Source organism: Mus pahari, chromosome 2, assembly GCF_900095145.1.
Source record: "Mus pahari chromosome 2, PAHARI_EIJ_v1.1, whole genome shotgun sequence".
In the NCBI taxonomy this organism is placed as follows: domain Eukaryota; kingdom Metazoa; phylum Chordata; class Mammalia; order Rodentia; family Muridae; genus Mus; species Mus pahari.
In genome coordinates this window covers 118,800,977-118,819,398 of record NC_034591.1, presented here as the reverse complement: position 1 = coordinate 118,819,398, position 18,422 = coordinate 118,800,977, and the positions used below count along the sequence as shown (strand labels likewise).

At 38.6% G+C, this 18,422-nt stretch overlaps 1 protein-coding gene across 1 annotated transcript in view; it reads left to right on the top strand.

The window, feature by feature from the left end:
* Cntn3 (contactin 3) overlaps positions 1-18,422 on the top strand; it is a 372,106-nt gene that overhangs the window by 350,474 nt on the left and 3,210 nt on the right. The window contains exons 20-22 of the mRNA XM_021190014.2: positions 3,052-3,238; positions 14,502-14,614; positions 15,971-16,139. Of these exons, the coding sequence (XP_021045673.1) occupies positions 3,052-3,238; positions 14,502-14,614; positions 15,971-16,139 (469 nt within the window). The remainder of the gene's footprint in view (positions 1-3,051; positions 3,239-14,501; positions 14,615-15,970; positions 16,140-18,422) is intronic.

The following is an 18,422-nucleotide window of genomic DNA, read 5'->3' as shown; positions in this document are numbered from 1 at the left end:
TAGCCCTGGCTGTCCTGGAACTCACGTTGTAGACCAGGCTGGCCTCGAACTCAGAAACCCGCCTTCCTCTGCCTCTGGAGTGCTGGGATTAAAGGCGTGCACCACCATACCTGGCTTCACTGACTATTATTATATACAAGTTTGTCACACATTTTCTCTGTGTCTAAATATTTCTAACACTTCTCATCAACTCAGATCTAAAGATGAAGCCCTCCTTCAATGTACAGAGTTGTGTCATAGTACTTTAACGTGTATTGTTAAGAACTTTTAAGTACTCTCTATAAATGGATTTATAAAACTAGACTTCACATCCCAGTTATGAATTATTTTCAATTCTTCTTTTCATCAGTCTCCTAAGAAAACATTTTTTAGGCAGTTTACAATGAAGGAATTTGATGTCTCACAGAAAGAAAGGCTCATAGATTAGAAACTAACAAGAGACCAGAAGTTAAACAGGATCTTGATTGAGTTAGCAAACTTCTCCATCCCTCTTCTGTGTCATCGATTAAGGAAAGATTATTATAACCCAGATTTATGTAATATTTTTCCAACCTGTGCAATATCCCATGCCACAAGCTTTCCAGCTTTCTATAACATTTTATTATAATTATTGATTAGATGTCACCCTTGGAAAATAGCTAGAGAGTCTTCTCAAGGGCAGGTCATTGGAACCTCATGGTACATACAGTGTTCAGTATTGGTAATATAATATTTATAAAAGATTTTGGTGTCTATTAAAAATTTGCCTCTCAGTAGCCTTATAAAGAAAATCATACTTACTTCAGACCAAAGGACTTGGGTTCAGATACCCCACTAAAGTTCTCATGAAAACGAATAACTCTTTTTCAAAATAAGTGCATGAAAATAACACAGAACAGCACATGTATGAGAAAGAGGCTTGAAATACACAAGGCACAGAGAGGATGAAGAATGCTGAATTATTTAGTTTGGCACTTTGGAAACATTTTTGTAAAACACTGAGATTTGCATTGTGATATTAGGTTTAATGAATAAATTTATATGTGCTTTTTGAAAAATAAAAACCATATGGTAACTTCTAATATCTTCCTGCTCTGAGGACTAAAACCAATGTCCCGTCGAATCTGTCAGCATACGTCGTTTGATCTACAGAATATTGTACAGCGAATCTTAAAGCTGAACAATTTCACTCAATAATTACAGCTCTAATTTTTATACATTTCACTTTTCATCACGTACCATCTCTAGCCTAAGTTAACCTTTGACTTGCTATGCAACAAAGGATAGGCTTCGAGTAACGATCACCCTGCCACTAGCTTCAGACTGCTGGTATAGACGGTGTGAGCCAACACACCCAGTTCTCAGGAGGGCTGCGTATTGAACATAAGGCTCTGTGCATGTTTGATCAGCATTCTGACAACTGAACTACCACAGCTCTGCTTTTTAAGAGCTACAGAGCGTAATACCCATAGAACCAAGGCTTCTGATCAGACAGAGCTAAGTCCGTGATTACAGAGATTGCCCCGTCTTTGAAATGGTCATTGTCTTTAAAACTGTGAGTGTGGAGATCGGTTGCTAGTTGTATTATGTTCAAACTACGGGTAGTTATGCAATTATAACAATTATTTTATAGTTACATTTTATTATCAAGGTTTAAAAAAATGGATGCTAGAACAAAAGGTTGTTTTTTGCAAATAAATAAATAAAGAAGGACAAGCATATTTGTTTACAGAAGTACAAAATATGTTTTTATTCGGCTCCAAGTCTTCTTTATATCTCTGTTAACTTTTCTATTTAGATTAAATGAGCAAATGTTAGTAAGTATTCTTATTCCTGCCCTCTGCTTAGTTTTATTTTGCATAAGCTTTTTATTTCTATGTTGTGTCTTTGTTAATTTGTTTTTACTTCCTGAAGAATCTAAGCTTATGAACAAAGAGAGCAACAGTTTATAGCACATGTGCAAAGTACCTAGTAAACATATGTACATTTGTGTTTTCATGTGTGCTTTCTTGTGTGTGTGTGTGTGTGTGTGTGTGTGTGTGTGTAGCATGCTGGTAAACAGCAGAGGTCATCGATGTCTATTATCATCCTCAGTGTCTTTTCCACCTCACTTCAAACAGGGCCCTTTACCCTTCAGCTCACTGATTGCCCTAGACCTACTGGTGCCACCCCCAGGGGTTCTCCTGTGTGTGTAGCCTAGAACTCGGGTTACAGGTGCCTGCCACCACACCAGGTACTTGGCATGGGTGCTTAGGATCTGAACTGAAGTCATCACGCTTGAGCAGCAAGCGCTTTACCAACTGACCAGTCCCTGCAGTGCTCTGGAAACAGTTTTTACACTATCACTCGTTACTCCTCTTTCTGCCCAATTTTATCACTGGTTTATTTTTGTATCCTTATACCATTTATGCATATGCCTATTTAATAAATCCAAAGTTACTTTTAGCACACCACAGAATAATAAAAATCCACGTGACAAAAGTTAGCCTGTTTAGGCTTCATAGCAGCCCTCACTACTTCCTGCTCCTTGCTGCTGGCCTTGCATGCACAGGTACCCTTGTTAACATTTGGCCATTGCTGTAGGACCCTCCACTTGCCAGTCTGCTTTCTCAAATCTTCCCCCTAACACATCACTTTCTTCCCAAAAGGAATCTGCACTTGCCTATGAAGTGTATTCAGGCTTCATGATTGCATCCCAGCATTGTAGAGTTGACCTTAGGCTAGGCTGGCAGACGATGGAAATGGGAACAGCTTGATGTTAGGTGTGTGCGTCTCTCCTCTGTCTTCCCTCTTGCAATCCTATACTCTGCTTGTCCTAGCATCCTAAATGTCTTTTTGCTTCATTTGTGTATAGGATCATTCTCTAACTCTTCCCTCATTTCCCCTCTTCTGTATACCAACAGCTGTGACAAGGTTGAGTGCAGCACCTGGCACATAGTGGGTCTCTTGGGAATATCCGTGGCATAAACAAGAAAATGCATCATAGCACCCCCATTAATGAAAATGACTGAATTCTGGAAAGGGATGTATTGGGTCCAGCTGTTTGCATGGTTTATGTCTGCTGTCCACCAGGTGCGGTACTGGAACAATGAAGGAGAAGAAGAATCATCCCGCAAAGTGAAAGTGGCAGGAAATCAGACATCAGCTGTGCTCCGAGGCCTGAAGAGCAACCTGGCCTATTACACAGCTGTCCGGGCTTACAACAGTGCAGGCGCTGGTCCCTTCAGCGCCACAGTTAACTCGACCACCAAGAAAACCCGTAAGTTCAATCTCATTTTTTGCACCTTTTTGAATGTGAAGAGAAAGACTCTTCATTATCAGTGATGTCCTCCTTTTTCACCTGAGTAGATAGCTCAAGGCATTAATCCCACCGAGCAATGAAATTCCTTTGCTACCTTCACAATATCCCTAGCTCTCTAAGTAGAACCTCCGCGTGAACATAAATGTATATCGTGGCGAAATGTACTCGTGGGTGCGTAGTCCATCTAGCCTTCCCTTTATCTGGATTTGGCTTCGTTGGGTTAATTTCTACTTCTGTGAAACTTTGGCTAAGCATGATAACTGGAAACAGTGCCCGCAAGCCTGCTTTCTAAGCCTTTTTGTTCCTTTTACATTACTTAAAAGATTCCAAAATGAATTAAAAGGCTACAAGAATAAGACTGTGTGGCCTGTGTAAATAGATGCACACTGAAAACTCTTGCCAGCAATGCCAACTTTGTCTTCAAGCCCGGTCTTTGTTACCTTTGTATTCACGGTGAAGCTCATGAGTTTTGGTGATGTTACTATTAATTATTCATCAGGAAAGACAGTTATTTGCATTTAGTTTCTTTCTCACAGTGAATGCACTCTACTTTGAATGAACTGTTTGGGTACTGTCATTGTGATCAAAGCTAACACTGGCTGAGAAAATTCTATGGCCCAAATATTTAATGATCATTCCCCTCTGATTTCAATTCTAAGGCTGAGGCATACAAGGCACAAAGGGGTTAAGGACTGTCAGTGTGCTGATAGATGTGTTTGTGAATAATGCATTTCTTAATTTATTTTCTAAATTTAGTTCTGTACATCTCTGAGCTTCACAAAGTTTACATAGTAAAGAGACAACTGTTGTTCTTAGTGGGCACTTGATTGGATACATTGTGTTTGTAGATTGCCGTGTCCAAATTTATTTGACATCATACATTCATTGCCTAAACTGCTAAGAATGCCAATGATATATAGATGAATATTATAGGCCAGCAAAAGTATAATATTGATAAATTAAAATATACATGAAGGATAATCTTACTACTTTAGATGTTAATTAACCACTGCCATTTGATGGAAAAAATTTGTATGTTTATCTTTGCATTATTTATAAAAAGAAAAAGTGTGACTAGCAAATTATTAGCATAATGAGCGCTACAGAGCAACAGTGTGCAACAGAGGCATTTATTCCCTTCCATAGCATTCATTTGTAAGCAATCCACTAATGTGAGGATTTAACATTATCCTTACCTAATTACTAGGGAAAGTGTAACCCAGTCTCTTATGAATAACACATAGTTAGGCCAAGAATGTGCTATTTGAAAATACATAAACAGAAAATGGTTTGTATTTACAACTTTTCAGTAAAGATATTTGGTTCTCTTGGTATTAACAGAGTATTACTAAAGCTTAAATATTCTCATTATTCACATTTTAAAAGTCAGCCTCAATTAAAAAGTGCTGAGAGCAAAAGTACACTCAAGCAAGTTGACTCTTTCTTCTGACTTATTAATCAATGTGATTGCTCACTAGGAAAAATTTTTAAACAACATAATGGGATAGAGTAAAGTTACTTGCCTCTGAGCTTAAAGACCTGAGTTTCATGGAACCCACACCATAACAAGAAATAATAAACTCTCTCAAGACAAGTGTCCTCTGACTTTCAAAATTTATATGTACACACACACACACACACACACACACACACACACGCGCGCGCGCATGCGCGCGCGCACACAGAATAATAACTGTAAAAATAATAGAAAAGGCAAGGTGATCTCAGAGGCCTCAGTGATGAGCTTTGTGAACTGGGGAAACAGAAGGAAGGGAGCAACCATGTATTAATAAGAATATCTCGATAATACACAGTGAGTGAAATAAAGTCTTAAAAAAATAAGCCACACCCCTTTATAATGGAGAGCCATCGTAGAAAGACAAGTTTACGCATAACGATGATGATAATTATAGTTTTAACAGCTAACACTTAGTGAGTAATTTCTGCTCACAGTTCATAACACTGTTCATGCACTGATTCCTAATTCTCATGGAAACCTTGCCTTGGAAGCTATTTGTGTCTTCATTTTAGAAATGAAAAGGCAGAGCTCACGGAAGATCAGATCCCCTCAAAGAGACGGTGGAGCAGGTGATAGGGCAATCATCCAGAACGTCTAAAGCACTGTCTCCTCCTTACATACTTAGAATATCTACCTCCTTTCAACACCAGCGTTTATTGTGATTTTGCTCTATGCTTGGCGACTGGGTAAGGTGCCCAGAGGTAGTCAGGGCTGGTACAACTGAAGTCTAATGGGTATTTCACCAAGTGAATAAAACCTCTCCCTAAAATAGTATTCTCCTGGTACTGCAGTTCACCTACATCTGCACATTGTTCTATAAATGTTGCTAACAATGGTTGTTTTTTAATTGTATGAGAAATTTCATAAGCTCTTCAGTCATCTTAAAATCGGATATAAAGAACATCTATTCTTTTTTAATTATGCTAGTGATTTTTAAAGCGTGTTCCAAAATAGAATAAGACGGCATCTTTCATAGCTATTTCTGATGTTGTTACTGGCAGCTTTGTATAATCATCCTAAGCATTGATGAGGTTTAGCTTCAAGTCCTAGTTAAGAATTTTGACAAGACTCCCATGATAATCATTTAAAGAAATCATCTCTATGTTGCAGGCATAAAGAACTGAGATACCAGTTTTGAATCCTGGCGTGGTATCTGTTTTCTCCTCCAGTTTGTGAACATTACAGAGAGTCCTCTGTACCTCAGGCACCCATGTCCCGTGGCCAGCCCACTCTAAGCACATGGCTGCCTCTCATTAAATGCTGACTGGGTAGCTGGATGGATAAATGAAAGCTAAAGAAGAAAGCCAGCTTGAACTACTGTTATTAATCAGATATACTCCCTCTTAACTGCATGTTGCGAATTCAAAATATATGCTGCAGGCTTTTACAGTCTAGTTTAAAATTTGCAGGCTGTGTGTCCTTGTAATCATGGAATTCAGCATGCAAGGATTTCCATCAGCGCTGTTGTAGGGGTGTTGTTTCTGATTGTCAAATAACAGAAGGATCCTCAAGCAAAGTACTGTAGCTTCCATTAAACACTTAAATTTTTTATATCCAAATACTTGTGCCTTCTAAAAGCATTTTGACTCAACAGTAATTAGCCTCTTCAGTACTTGAAGATGAGTTTCTGTCACTCAAAAGCCAAAGAAAAGTAACTCTTATCACCATCGTTCTGATGAGGCTAATGAGAAAATTTTGTAGGTTGCTTGAAAATGATTGAAAGTGTTGATTTTTAAAGGAAGGCATATTGACAGTCTCGTGTCCAGATTGTGTAAGAATGAATCTATAGGGGCTGGGCAGTGGTGGCTCACGCCTTTAATCCCAGCACTTGGGAGGCAGAGGCAGGCGGGTTTCTGAGTTCGAGGCCAGCCTGGTCTACAAAGTGAGGTTCAGGACAACCAGGGCTATACAGAGAAACCCTGTCTCAAAAAACCAAAATAAAAAAGAATGAATCTATAGGAAAAACACTCAACAGCCTGGGGGATAGACCTCCAGTAGCAGTTCAGCTTGCAGTATGTATGGATTCAGACTCAAACCATGTTCAAATGTCATCTAGTAGGATCTCAGACTGAGTCTTCCTTAAACTGAGTTCTACTTCCTGTCCTTCATCTTGACACACCCATTATAACACCCCCATTTCAACAAACAGCTCGTTGCTTTATTCATTAGGTCCCAGATCACAGGCTTCATTGATTGACTCTTTTATATTGGTGTGCGTGTGTGTGTGTGTGTGTGTGTGTGTGTGTGTGTGTGTGTGTGTGTTAATTTATTGTGTGGGAGCTTTGTGAGCCTTCACAGGCCACAGCTCAATTATGGACATCAGAAACATCTTGAAAAAGAAGCTTCTCTTTCACATATTTTGAGTTGTGAGTATTATACTCAGGTTATCGGACAAACACTTTAGCACATACTCTGTTTATCTCTGTTAATTTTGGCTCCTAGAATTGACTTGGAATTGACTTTTGAATTTATCAAGAATCGACCACTTCTCGTGGGTTTAGGAATGGCTCAGTAAGGAAATTGCTCAGTGAGTTAGCATGAGACCCTGAGACCAAGACCTCTGAACCCACATAAGGCCAGATGTGCTAACTCCAGTACTTTATAGCAAGCTGGAAGGCAGAGACTAGAGCATCCGCAGAAGCCCTCCACCCACCTTGCCTGGAGTATGCAGGGCAAACCAAAGACTGTCTCAAACAAGTTAGAAGAAGAGATCCTAAACCAGATGTTGTCTTCTAGCCTCAATAGGTACCTGATAGCATGCAAACCTCCACTTGTCTGCTCATTCTCTTTCTCCCTCGCTATCTCCCTCCTCTCTCTATTACACACACACACACACAGACACACACACACACACACACACACACACTGCATCCACAGATGCTACTCTGGAGCAAAGAGCAAGCTGCCTCTGTCCTTCCCCGGGATTAAAAATGTCCCCTCACTGTTCTGGAATGCTAGCCTTTCATAAGCTAGGATGATCTTGTGGCCATCACTCTCCTACTCAGAACTTTCCATTCACTTCCCGTCCATTGATGATAAATGTTAAATCCCTGAAATGCCCCACCTAGGCTCAGACACCCACCCTCCAGCTCTTACCACAGTTCATTCATTTCTTAATGTTTCTTCATTGTGCACTGCGCGTTCACTTTAGGACTGCAACGTTTGTTGTCCCCTTATGCCTAGACAAATTTTCCTCTAAATATTCATGAGACACACTCCTTGTCTCTCTCAGATCTTCACACATCAGTCTGCTACCTGACTGCCATGCTTAAACTTACATAGTGTGGCATCTCCCAATAGTCCTGTCTCTTTCCCTGCTTTATTCATTTTCATACCCATGATCATCAGCACACATGCTCCATTCTGTATGTATTTGTTTATTTTAGTTTTAAATTTATATTTCATTCATTCCATATTGGTGTGTGAGTCAATAGTGTAGGTGCTAGTACCATGAACATGAACATGTTGCTATCAGAGGATAACTTGTCAAATTTGGATCTCATCACCCACCATCAGCATTGGCAGCAAGTACTTGGGCTCACTGAACCATTTGGCCAGCCCATAAATGTTATTTTACTGTTACTTCCCCTTGGCTAATATACCAACTCATTGAAGCATCTTTCCATTAATGTTTTATTAGTTCTTGAGCTCTGTCTTCATTTCAGTAGTCATTGTCAGACCTAGTAAGTACTGGTTGACTCTTTAACCTCTGCCACTATTCATAGTGACACCATTTTAGACCAGGCCACTCCTCAAGGTAGCAATATAGTAATTAGGCATCATACTGTCTATTTTTGAATAGTCAAATTTGCAGGAGAGTAGAATCATGATTATTTTGATGATTCCACTCAGAACTATATGGATAGATAGATAGATAGATAGATAGATAGATAGATAGATAGATAGATATTTTCTTTATTTACATTTCAAATGTTATCCCCTTTCCTAGTTTCCACTCTGAAAATCCCCTATCCCCTTCCCCTGCTCCCCAACCCACCCACTCCCATTCCTAGTCCTGGCATTCCCCTATACTGGGGCATAAAACCTTCACAGGACCTAGGGTCTTTCCTCCCATTGATGAAAAACTAGGCCATCCTCTGATATATATGCAGCTAGAACCACAAGTTCCACCATGTGTTTTCTTTGATTGCTGGTTTAGTTCCAAGGAGCTCTGAGGGTACTGGTTAGTTCATATTGATGTTCCTCCTGTGGGGCTTCAAACCTCTTCAGCTCCTTGGATACTTTCTCTAGCTCCTTCATTGGGGACTTTGTACTCCATAAAATGGATGATTGTGAGCATCCACTTCTGTATTGCCAGGCACTTGCAGAGGCCCTCAAGAGACAGCTATATCAGGCTCCTGTCAGCAGGCTCTTGTTGACATCTGCCATAGTGTCTGGGTTTGGTGGTTGTTTATGGGATGGATCCCCAAGTGGGGCAGTCTCTGGATGCTCGTTCCTTCAGTCTCTGCTCCAAACTTTGTCTCTGTAACTCCTTCCATGGGTATATTGTTCCCCCTTCTAAGAAGGTTTCTGAGCTTCTGGGCTAATATCCACTTATCAGTGAGTGCATATCATGTGTGTTCTTTTGTGATTGGGTTACCTCACTCAAGATGATATCCTCCAGATCCATCCATTTGTCTAAGAATTTCATAAATTCATTGTTTTAATAGCTACATAGTACTCCATTATGTAAATGTTCCATTTTCTGTATCCATTCCTTTATTGAGGAACATCTGGGTTCTTTCTAGCTTCTGGCTATTATAAAGAAGGCTGCTATGAATATAGTGGAGCATGTGTCCTTATTACATGTTTAAGCATCTTATGGGTATATGACCAGGAGTCGTACTGCTGCACCTTCTGGTAGAACTATGTCCAATTTTCTATATGAACTTCTTACTGTCTTCTTAGGTTAATGACAGTGGTTTAACCAACTGTTAGAAATAGCAAATTTTCCAACCTTGAAAAACATGGGCATACCTGCATAGAGCAAAGGAATTACTTTGGTAATTGTGTGTGTGTGTGGGGGGGGGGGAATCCAGGGAAACCTCAGGGAATGTTTGTTTTGTCTTAGTTTCATGGCTGTCAAGTTAACTGTGCCAGGACAATAGGAACATTTCATCCACAATCAGGGAGAAGAGAGCATTGAATGCTGGTGTAGAGCTGGCTGTTTCTTCCTTTCATTTTCACCGAGTCCAGAACCACAGCCCACAGAATGGTGGTGCTCATATTCAGGGTGGTTTTTCATGTCAAATAAATCTCCTTGGAAACACTTCCACAGGCACAAACATATGCATAATTAACATTAATAAAAATAAATCATTAAGAAAACAGTTTTTTTTTTATTGTATGATGCATTCGGTCCATTTCTAATAGTAACTGGAGACAATATGTATCTCAGTATTGGATAGAAAGTGGCTACAGGGTATTTCCTTTTCTCAGAACCTCACTTGTTTAGCCAGCCTAATTTAAAACGGTGATGATCTTCTCAAGCAATGTCTTAGTGCAAAATATACTTTTCAAGTACTGGCACTAACATCTACTTGCAGGGATACCCTCTTTTTATCATTAGGTGGCCAAGAAAAAAAAAGAGTTGAAAAACATAGTGATTTCTGTATAGTTGACTACAGCAAGCATGCACTCTTAAAATCCTATATTTCCAAAGGAGATTCTAACACCTCAATCACCACTATGTAAATATCACCCTTGAAAACTGCATACAATAATGTCCACTACATCAACAGCCTCTATAATATAATCATACCATTGAAATACACTCATTATAGAACTTTGTAGAGAGAAATCTTGGAGTAGACAACAAGAGCCAGTAACAATCTCATAACACAATAACCGGCTCTTCAGATGTACTTCCCAGATTTCTATTTTATGGATGTTTTCTCTTTGGCTGTCTGTTTAATTACCTGTATATCATATAGGCACATGAGATGTTTGGCTTAAATGTCAATTGACGCAATTTAGAATCACCTTGGGAAAGAGTGTTGTCAATGGAATGTTGGCTTGTGGGAAACTCAGGAGGCAGCAGGATGTCTTGACTATGGTAAATGATCCACCCTGAAGTGAGTGGTACCATTTCCTAGTACTGGGGCTTGAATTGTACATACAAGAGCAGAGAAAGCTAGCTGAGTGAGCAGGGAGCCTGTGTGTGTTCATTTCTCTCTGCTATTGGCTGTGAATATGCTAGAACTAGTTGCTACAGTTTTCTGCCTTAACATTCTCACAATAATCATCTGTAACCTGAGACTGTGAAATAAGTTAAATCTTCAACCCCTTATTGCTATTTTGACAAGGTGTTTGATCACAGAGCCAAGAATAAAACCAGACCACCATGAATATGTACTATCTCACCTTGATAATAGGCAACCATTTTTGAAACTGTTTTCCCATTGATAAAAGTGTCTTATGCTCTGGCTTTACCTAGGCATAGCCAAGTCACTGTCATTGGCTCTTTGCAGACAGACATCTATAGAATAAATTAAATCTCTAATAAAGCAAATGTTGAAAAGTTAGAAAGCCAAACACAGAAAGCATCATGCCAGATGCTTAAAGATAGACCATAATTAAAAAGCTTATTTGGGATAGTGTTACATTATTGTATAATATTTAAATTCTCCCAGGAATTTTAGGGACTCTCCATGTATATTATGCTTTAAATCCAATTAACTATCACCTTTAAATAAAACAATTTAAATTTCTCCATTCTTTGCTATTATATCCTCCTGTCAAAATAGATGTTTGACAAATAAAAAAAGCCTGTAGACTTCAAACCTGACAAGTCACTTTGAAATATAGACCATCTGTTAAGTCCATTAGACCTGGCCCATGCCCAGCTGTTGTAGATCATATTTTCAGATGGAACTGTGACTGAGAATGGAGTTAGAAGTTCTACAAGGTACACTGTCAGTCATGTCAGGGACTTGGTTCCATGCCTTCAGATGCCCACTATGTGGCTTTGAAGGTTTTTTTTTTTTTTTCTCTCTGCTTACCTGAGCCACAATAAGCTTGAGTGGACAGCTAAATACCATTAACTGTATGGCCACTGCTATGTGAACAATCATCAGAATTCTTTCTGTCCCAAGTTTCACTCCTCTGCAAGTCACATACAGCAGGCACCTTACTGTGTTTATGGGATTGGGACTGGTTTATTTCACATAGCCTAGTGACCTCAACCATTATGCATGTTCTAGCATATATTAGAAACACATGTATAGTCCCTCTTAACTCTCTGGGTTAGGGCAATTACAGAAATGAATATCACTGAAGTATAGCATACTGGAGAATAGTAACTCATATCAAAGTGCATTCTGTATTGCCTAACTTATCAAAGATGGTTACTGAGCACTGATTTGTAAGCATGGGACTAAAAGAGTCGTTATCTGGTTAAGAATTTCTGAGACAGTGGTGTTGTTAGCAGTGCTAGCAAGAGAGCTGATGGGTGCCATTTCTAATATTTTAAAAATTAAAAGGGAGCAATTAGCATTATTTTAAAGCAGATATAAAAATGTGACTAGCATATCAAGCTGGCTCTTGTATAGCTATCATTGCTTGGAATGAGGCTAAAAATTATATTTATGCTTTTTTATTTTAGCATAAAATTATTTTAAAAAAAAAGCAAAGATAGTGACTGGAGAGATGATTCAGCAGTTAAGAGTGCTTGTTGCTCTTCCACAGAATGTATGTTCACTTTCCAGCCCCTACAAGGGCTTCAGTGGCTTACAGTGCCCTATAAATTCAATTTCAGGGAATCCAGTAACTTCTGACTTCTGCAGGTACCTGTACACATGTAATATATACACGCACAGTCAAAAATTTAAAAAAATTATAGAAATATTCATATGCATAAGTAAAAATGTACATTTTAAAAAATAATGAAAGTGAGCAAGTAAGCAAACAGTGAAGTGAAATGAATGATGATGGAGAGTAGTCAGACACAGGAGGGAAAAAAAAAACAAAAAACAACCTTCCATCTTTGTTATTTGCATACATTTGCATAATTTACATATTGATTTGCATAGTTTTTCTTTCTTTTTTCCTTCCTTTCTTCCTTTCTTTTTGTCATTTCAAGAAGTTTGCCTAGTGGGCTGAATTCATGAATTTGGGGGTTCATATCAAACAAACTGTCCTTTATGTAGTCATTTCTTCTCTGAAGCTGGCATTAGGGTAGGTACTGTATCCCAAAGGACTGGAACATTCTTTAATCTATAAGCACCCATTCATTGATAGAGCAATCCATGCTGCAGTGTATTTTCTGAATTTCTTCAAATCAAATCAAACCTACCTATTTATACCCCCATCAGCCACATGGATAACAGGCTTTGGGATGATGTTCAAAATGTATTCATGACATCTGGGTAGAGTGAGTATAACACACTGATTAATATTTCAACCCTAAGCTGTTACTATTGATCTTGGTATCGCAGCCCTGCAGCTCAGTCTTAGCTGACTTAAACTCATTGTTAATATCCAGTCAGAAACCACTTCTTAAAACTACATGGAATCATGTTAGAGAGGACATAAAAAACCTAAAGAATGTGTAAACAATACCATCACATTTGGGGTTACTTATCCCATAATATATCCGAGAGCTCCTCTATCTGTAAGTCTAGCAGTATATCCCTTATGGCCTGAGTTAATGGTGATCAGAAATTTCTCTGGAAAGGCAATCTCCTTTTCCCATTACAAATATAGTTATCGAAATCACATCTTATATTTCAGTGTATGAGAATGAACTATTTCAGTGCTATTGTAGGCAATTCTGAAGCTGTTGACAAATGAGTAATATCTTTGTCGTTTTGTGATTGAAAAGGAACTGAACCTTTGTGTCCCTTGTGTTGCTCAGTAAACAAATGGAACATGCCACTTTTCACCCCAGGCCCCTTACATATAAACACTACACACAGATACTCCCACACCTCACCAGTATAATTTTCCTATCTCATGTTCTTGTAAAGGAAGTAACTGTAAATTCAAGTCTATAAAACCCAGAGAGTTTCATTAATTCTCTGATGCAGTTCTCATTAACTTTTTTAGCCCTTTGCATTATTTTTCTCAAAAACTGATTTAAATTTGGAAAATGAAGACTTTAAAATATAGACCCTCTGCTGTGATTTTTCATGGTTATAGCTATTACTTCACAAGAATGAATCTGTGTAATCCTGATTTTTTTATTGCCTCTCATTTTGCCCATCTCATCATACGATGAGACTGGCTTAAAAATCATCCACACTTCATTTCCTGTGACTTTAATCTGCTCTTTTGGCAATTTCTCTCAGCTTCTGGTAGGTGTCAAAACAAGTCCCATGACTGTCCTATTGACTCATCAACATGTACCCTCTAGTGGTAGAGAAAGGAATTGCCATTCTTAGGTTTTCAACATTTTCTAGGTATGGTATGGTATGGTATGGTATGGTATGGTATGGTATGGTATGGAATCATAAGGTATCCTACCATATGGTATTCTATGGTATGGTAAAGCCAATTTTCTCAAAATTTAAACGCGGTAACCTTTCTTTAAAATGTTTAAGGAAGCATTTAAGTGCCTCCTTGATTTTGTCTCCTCCCATCTCTGCACCATGGGTTATCAAGGAGAGTCCTCTTCTTCCATGAGTCTCCGAGCTCCGTATCTGCTCTGCCTGAAGTAGGACTTTGTGCTCACATCAGTTTCACTCTCTCCTTTTGCATCTCAAGCTCCCAGTCAGCCACCAGGAAATGTTGTTTGGAATGCTACAGACACTAAAGTGCTACTTAATTGGGAACAAGTGAAAGCCATGGAGAATGAATCAGAAGTAACAGGCTACAAGGTCAGTGGTGGCTCAGACTTCACATTTTCTACCTTTGCAAAGATGCTATAAGGAAAGCTAAGTGGGAAGTTTATTCTTAAAATATTGGTGATATAGTTTCTTAATCTAATTTTTACATAACTATTAAGCTTTTCCTAAAAAGATCATTTTCTGAAAATATCCAACTTGTCAAATACAAGTTATGTGTGATAATTTTGCTTCATAAGGAACTCAAGTATGATGGTCATAACATTTATTATTTATTTTCAATGTTCACCAAATACTATTTTTAAAACCAGCCATAAGGATTGCCCTTGGTTCCTTGCCCCCTACAACCAGATACATTCCCCATGGCTCTGTCTGTTATCTGCAACCACTGGGGATGAGCAGAGGCAGAAAGGATGGCTTCCTACTTTTATCCTTAACAACCTGAGGAGATCCCTAGACTTTTAGAAATTTGGGCACAAATGAAGCTATAGTTACAACTTCAAAGAACTTCAGTTCTATCCAATTTATGATCAATGTTGGGTTTAATATGATGTATTAATAGTCTTAAGCTTAGAGTTAAAGAAAGACAGGTGCCCAGAATAAAGTTAGGACAGACGCTAGAGCTTGCGTATGGACTTCATTAAGAAAACTCACAGAAAATCAGATGCATGCTAAGTACAGCTACCATTTCCTCAAAGGATGGTCAAGTTCATTAGTTTTTTTATAATAATCCTATAAGATGTCATTGGCCTATGAAATTACTGTAGTCGCAAGATAGCTAAGACGCTTAAATGAGATTGTCGGGAGTTTCATGAGAGGCAACTAATGGAATGACAGTTGGTAAAATAAGTCTGTCTCACAAGACTTCTGGAAAATAGGGGCTACTTGCTTTATACAAAGGTAACAGTTTTGTTTATAATCCTCAGGAAATGACTCCTGAAAGTCATGAGGCCCTTCCCAAATTTTTATACATTTTATACAAAATACCTATCAGAAACAGAATGTTAGCTTTATGTGGACACTCTTTACAACAAATATAAATGGCTCAAAATTTTTGCTTCAAGGATGGAGAGAGACGTCATTCAGACTCTGAAGCAGTGGTCTCTTTCTCCTTTCACATACTCCATAATATCTCCATGTTTCTAATCCACCCCACTCATCACTGCCTAATCTAACACAGATTTTCCATGGAAAAAGTGCAGTATTCACCCAGCCTCCTCAGTTGTGAGAGCCTGATGGTTCCAGAATGTTTACCCATGTTTAAGACCTAACATGGCGTACACTTTATATTATATGAGTATAGAGACATAAAGTCATTTTGGAGTGACAAAGTCCGTGAAAGACATGGAAACTAGCTATATAAAAAGTGGGTTTATTTATATCTTCTAGGTTTTCTATAGGACTAGCAGTCAGAATAATGTGCAAGTGCTGAACACAAATAAAACTTCAGCTGAACTGTTGCTGCCTATCAAAGAAGACTACATTATTGAAGTCAAAGCCACCACAGATGGAGGGGATGGCACCAGTAGTGAACAGATCAGGATTCCAAGAATAACCAGTAAGTCGGTTGAACTCATTATCCCCTTAACTTTCATCACTGTCATTGAACCCTATAATAAACCAGTCATTGGTGTGATGCCTGTTCATTTTCCCCAGCATGCAATTGGTACATGTGGAGCATGTACTATAAAGACATAAAGAACACCATTAGAATGGTCCAAAGCATGGGAGAAGAAAAGTTAAGAAACAGCATTAAATACTAGTTACCAAAATATATTATTTAAACTCTTTGTTTTGAGTTCTGCCTACATTTGTCTTAGAATTATCTGCTCAAGCCAAATTTCCTAAATACTTTTCAAGGTAATATTGAGCCACACATGGATTGTCATACTTTTGATATTCCCAGGTATAGTGATTCAAGCCAATAATCTTCAGACTCAAGAGTTCCAACCAGAAAAATCCTGAGTTCCAGACCAACCTAGGCTACTAAATTAGTTCAAGGACAGCCTGGGTTATACAGTGATATTCTCTCTGTTTCCAATTGTTCACCCCCTTCTAATCACAGACAAAATATCAGTTCCTTCAATAGAAAAATTAAAACTGGAAATATCATAATCTACTTACAAGTGCTGGACACAGAGACAGGTTTTTGAAATATCTATTTTTAATATCACAGGTGCTTCACACAAAATTTTTCTCTAAAAAAAGTCCTAAGAAATTTGTTTTACTATGAAAATTTCAATTTCTGAGTTAAGTGAAATAGAATCTTACATTCGTTTTTCCTCAGTGACAAGGCAAAATGAATTTTATTCTTACTTTCAAACCTTGTCAGGGGTTCTCCAGCATTAACTGATGTACTGTCTTACTGTGCCCTGTGCTTTCCAGTGACACAAATTAAATGTTTCTCATCGTTCCATGTGTTCATTTTGACCTTGCCCCTAGTACTGGGCAATCAAGACCTCAACTCTGGCCTTTCATATTGAAAATGAAATGACTGGCATTAGCAACTGAAGAGTGGAAAATCTGACAATGCAGGAAAATTTTATTCTCTGTGGAAAATATTTTGACTGAAGCATACAAATCAAACTATCCTAAGAAAATGGCCAATAATTATTTCATCACTTAACGCTGTAAAGGCCATTTCAGACTGGGGACTACCCTGGAAGTCTGTGCAATTCAGTGGACCAAAAGAGAATATGTCTATTTTGAGTAGTTTAAGGGTTTTTATTTTTCAGGATATTAAAAATTGCACATGCATGAGCTCTTGCATACTTACAAGAGTGCAGTTGTCTCCACATGCCAAAAGAGGGCATCATTCCAATCCCTTGCAGGTGGAATTACAGGCAGTTGTGAGGTTGAGCAATTAATTAATTAATTAAAAGGCCTAGGGATCAGGATAGAATTTTATTTATTTATTTATTTTTATTATTATTTTCTTTATTTACATTTCAAATGCTATCCCGAAAGTTCCCTATACCCCCCACCCCGCCCCTGCTCCCCTACCCACCCACTCCCACTACTTGGCCCTGGCCTTCCCCTGTCCTGGGTCATATAAAGTTTACAAGACCAAGGGGCCTCTCTTCCCAATGATGGCCGATTAGGCCATCTTCTGCTACATATGCAGCTAGAGACAGGAGCTCAGGGGTACTGGTTAGTTCATATTGTTGTTGCACCTACAGGGTTGCATGATGGGATGGATTCCTGGATGGGGTAGTCTCTGGATAGTCCATCCTTTCATCTTAGCTCTAAATTTTGTCTTTGTACCTATATCCTTTCATGGGTATTTTGTTCCTTATTTTAAGGAGGAATGAAGTACAGGATAGAATTTATAATCTATTCTTTTGACAAGGAGAAAGTACTTGTTCTGTGGCCTTGGCCTTTTCACATGCTAATTTGAGTGTGTGTGGGGGGGGGCGGGGTGTCTAAGCTGATGTTTAAAATTCCTCAGTTACCTGGAAAACAGAAGCAGGGGTCCAAAGCCTTAAAGACTTGCTTTGCAAGGTTGTTGCTGCTGCTGCTACTACTACACTTCTACTACACTACTACTACTACACTACTACTACTACACTACTACTACTACAGTACTACTACTACTACACTACTACTATTACACTACTACTACACTACTACTACTACTACTACACTACTACTACTACTACACTACTACTACTACACTACTACTACTACACTACTACTACACCACTACTACTACACTACTACTACTACTACACTACTACTACTACTACACTACTACTACTACACTACTACTACTACTACTACACTACTACTACTACACTACTACTACACTACTACTACTACTACACTACTACTACTACTACAC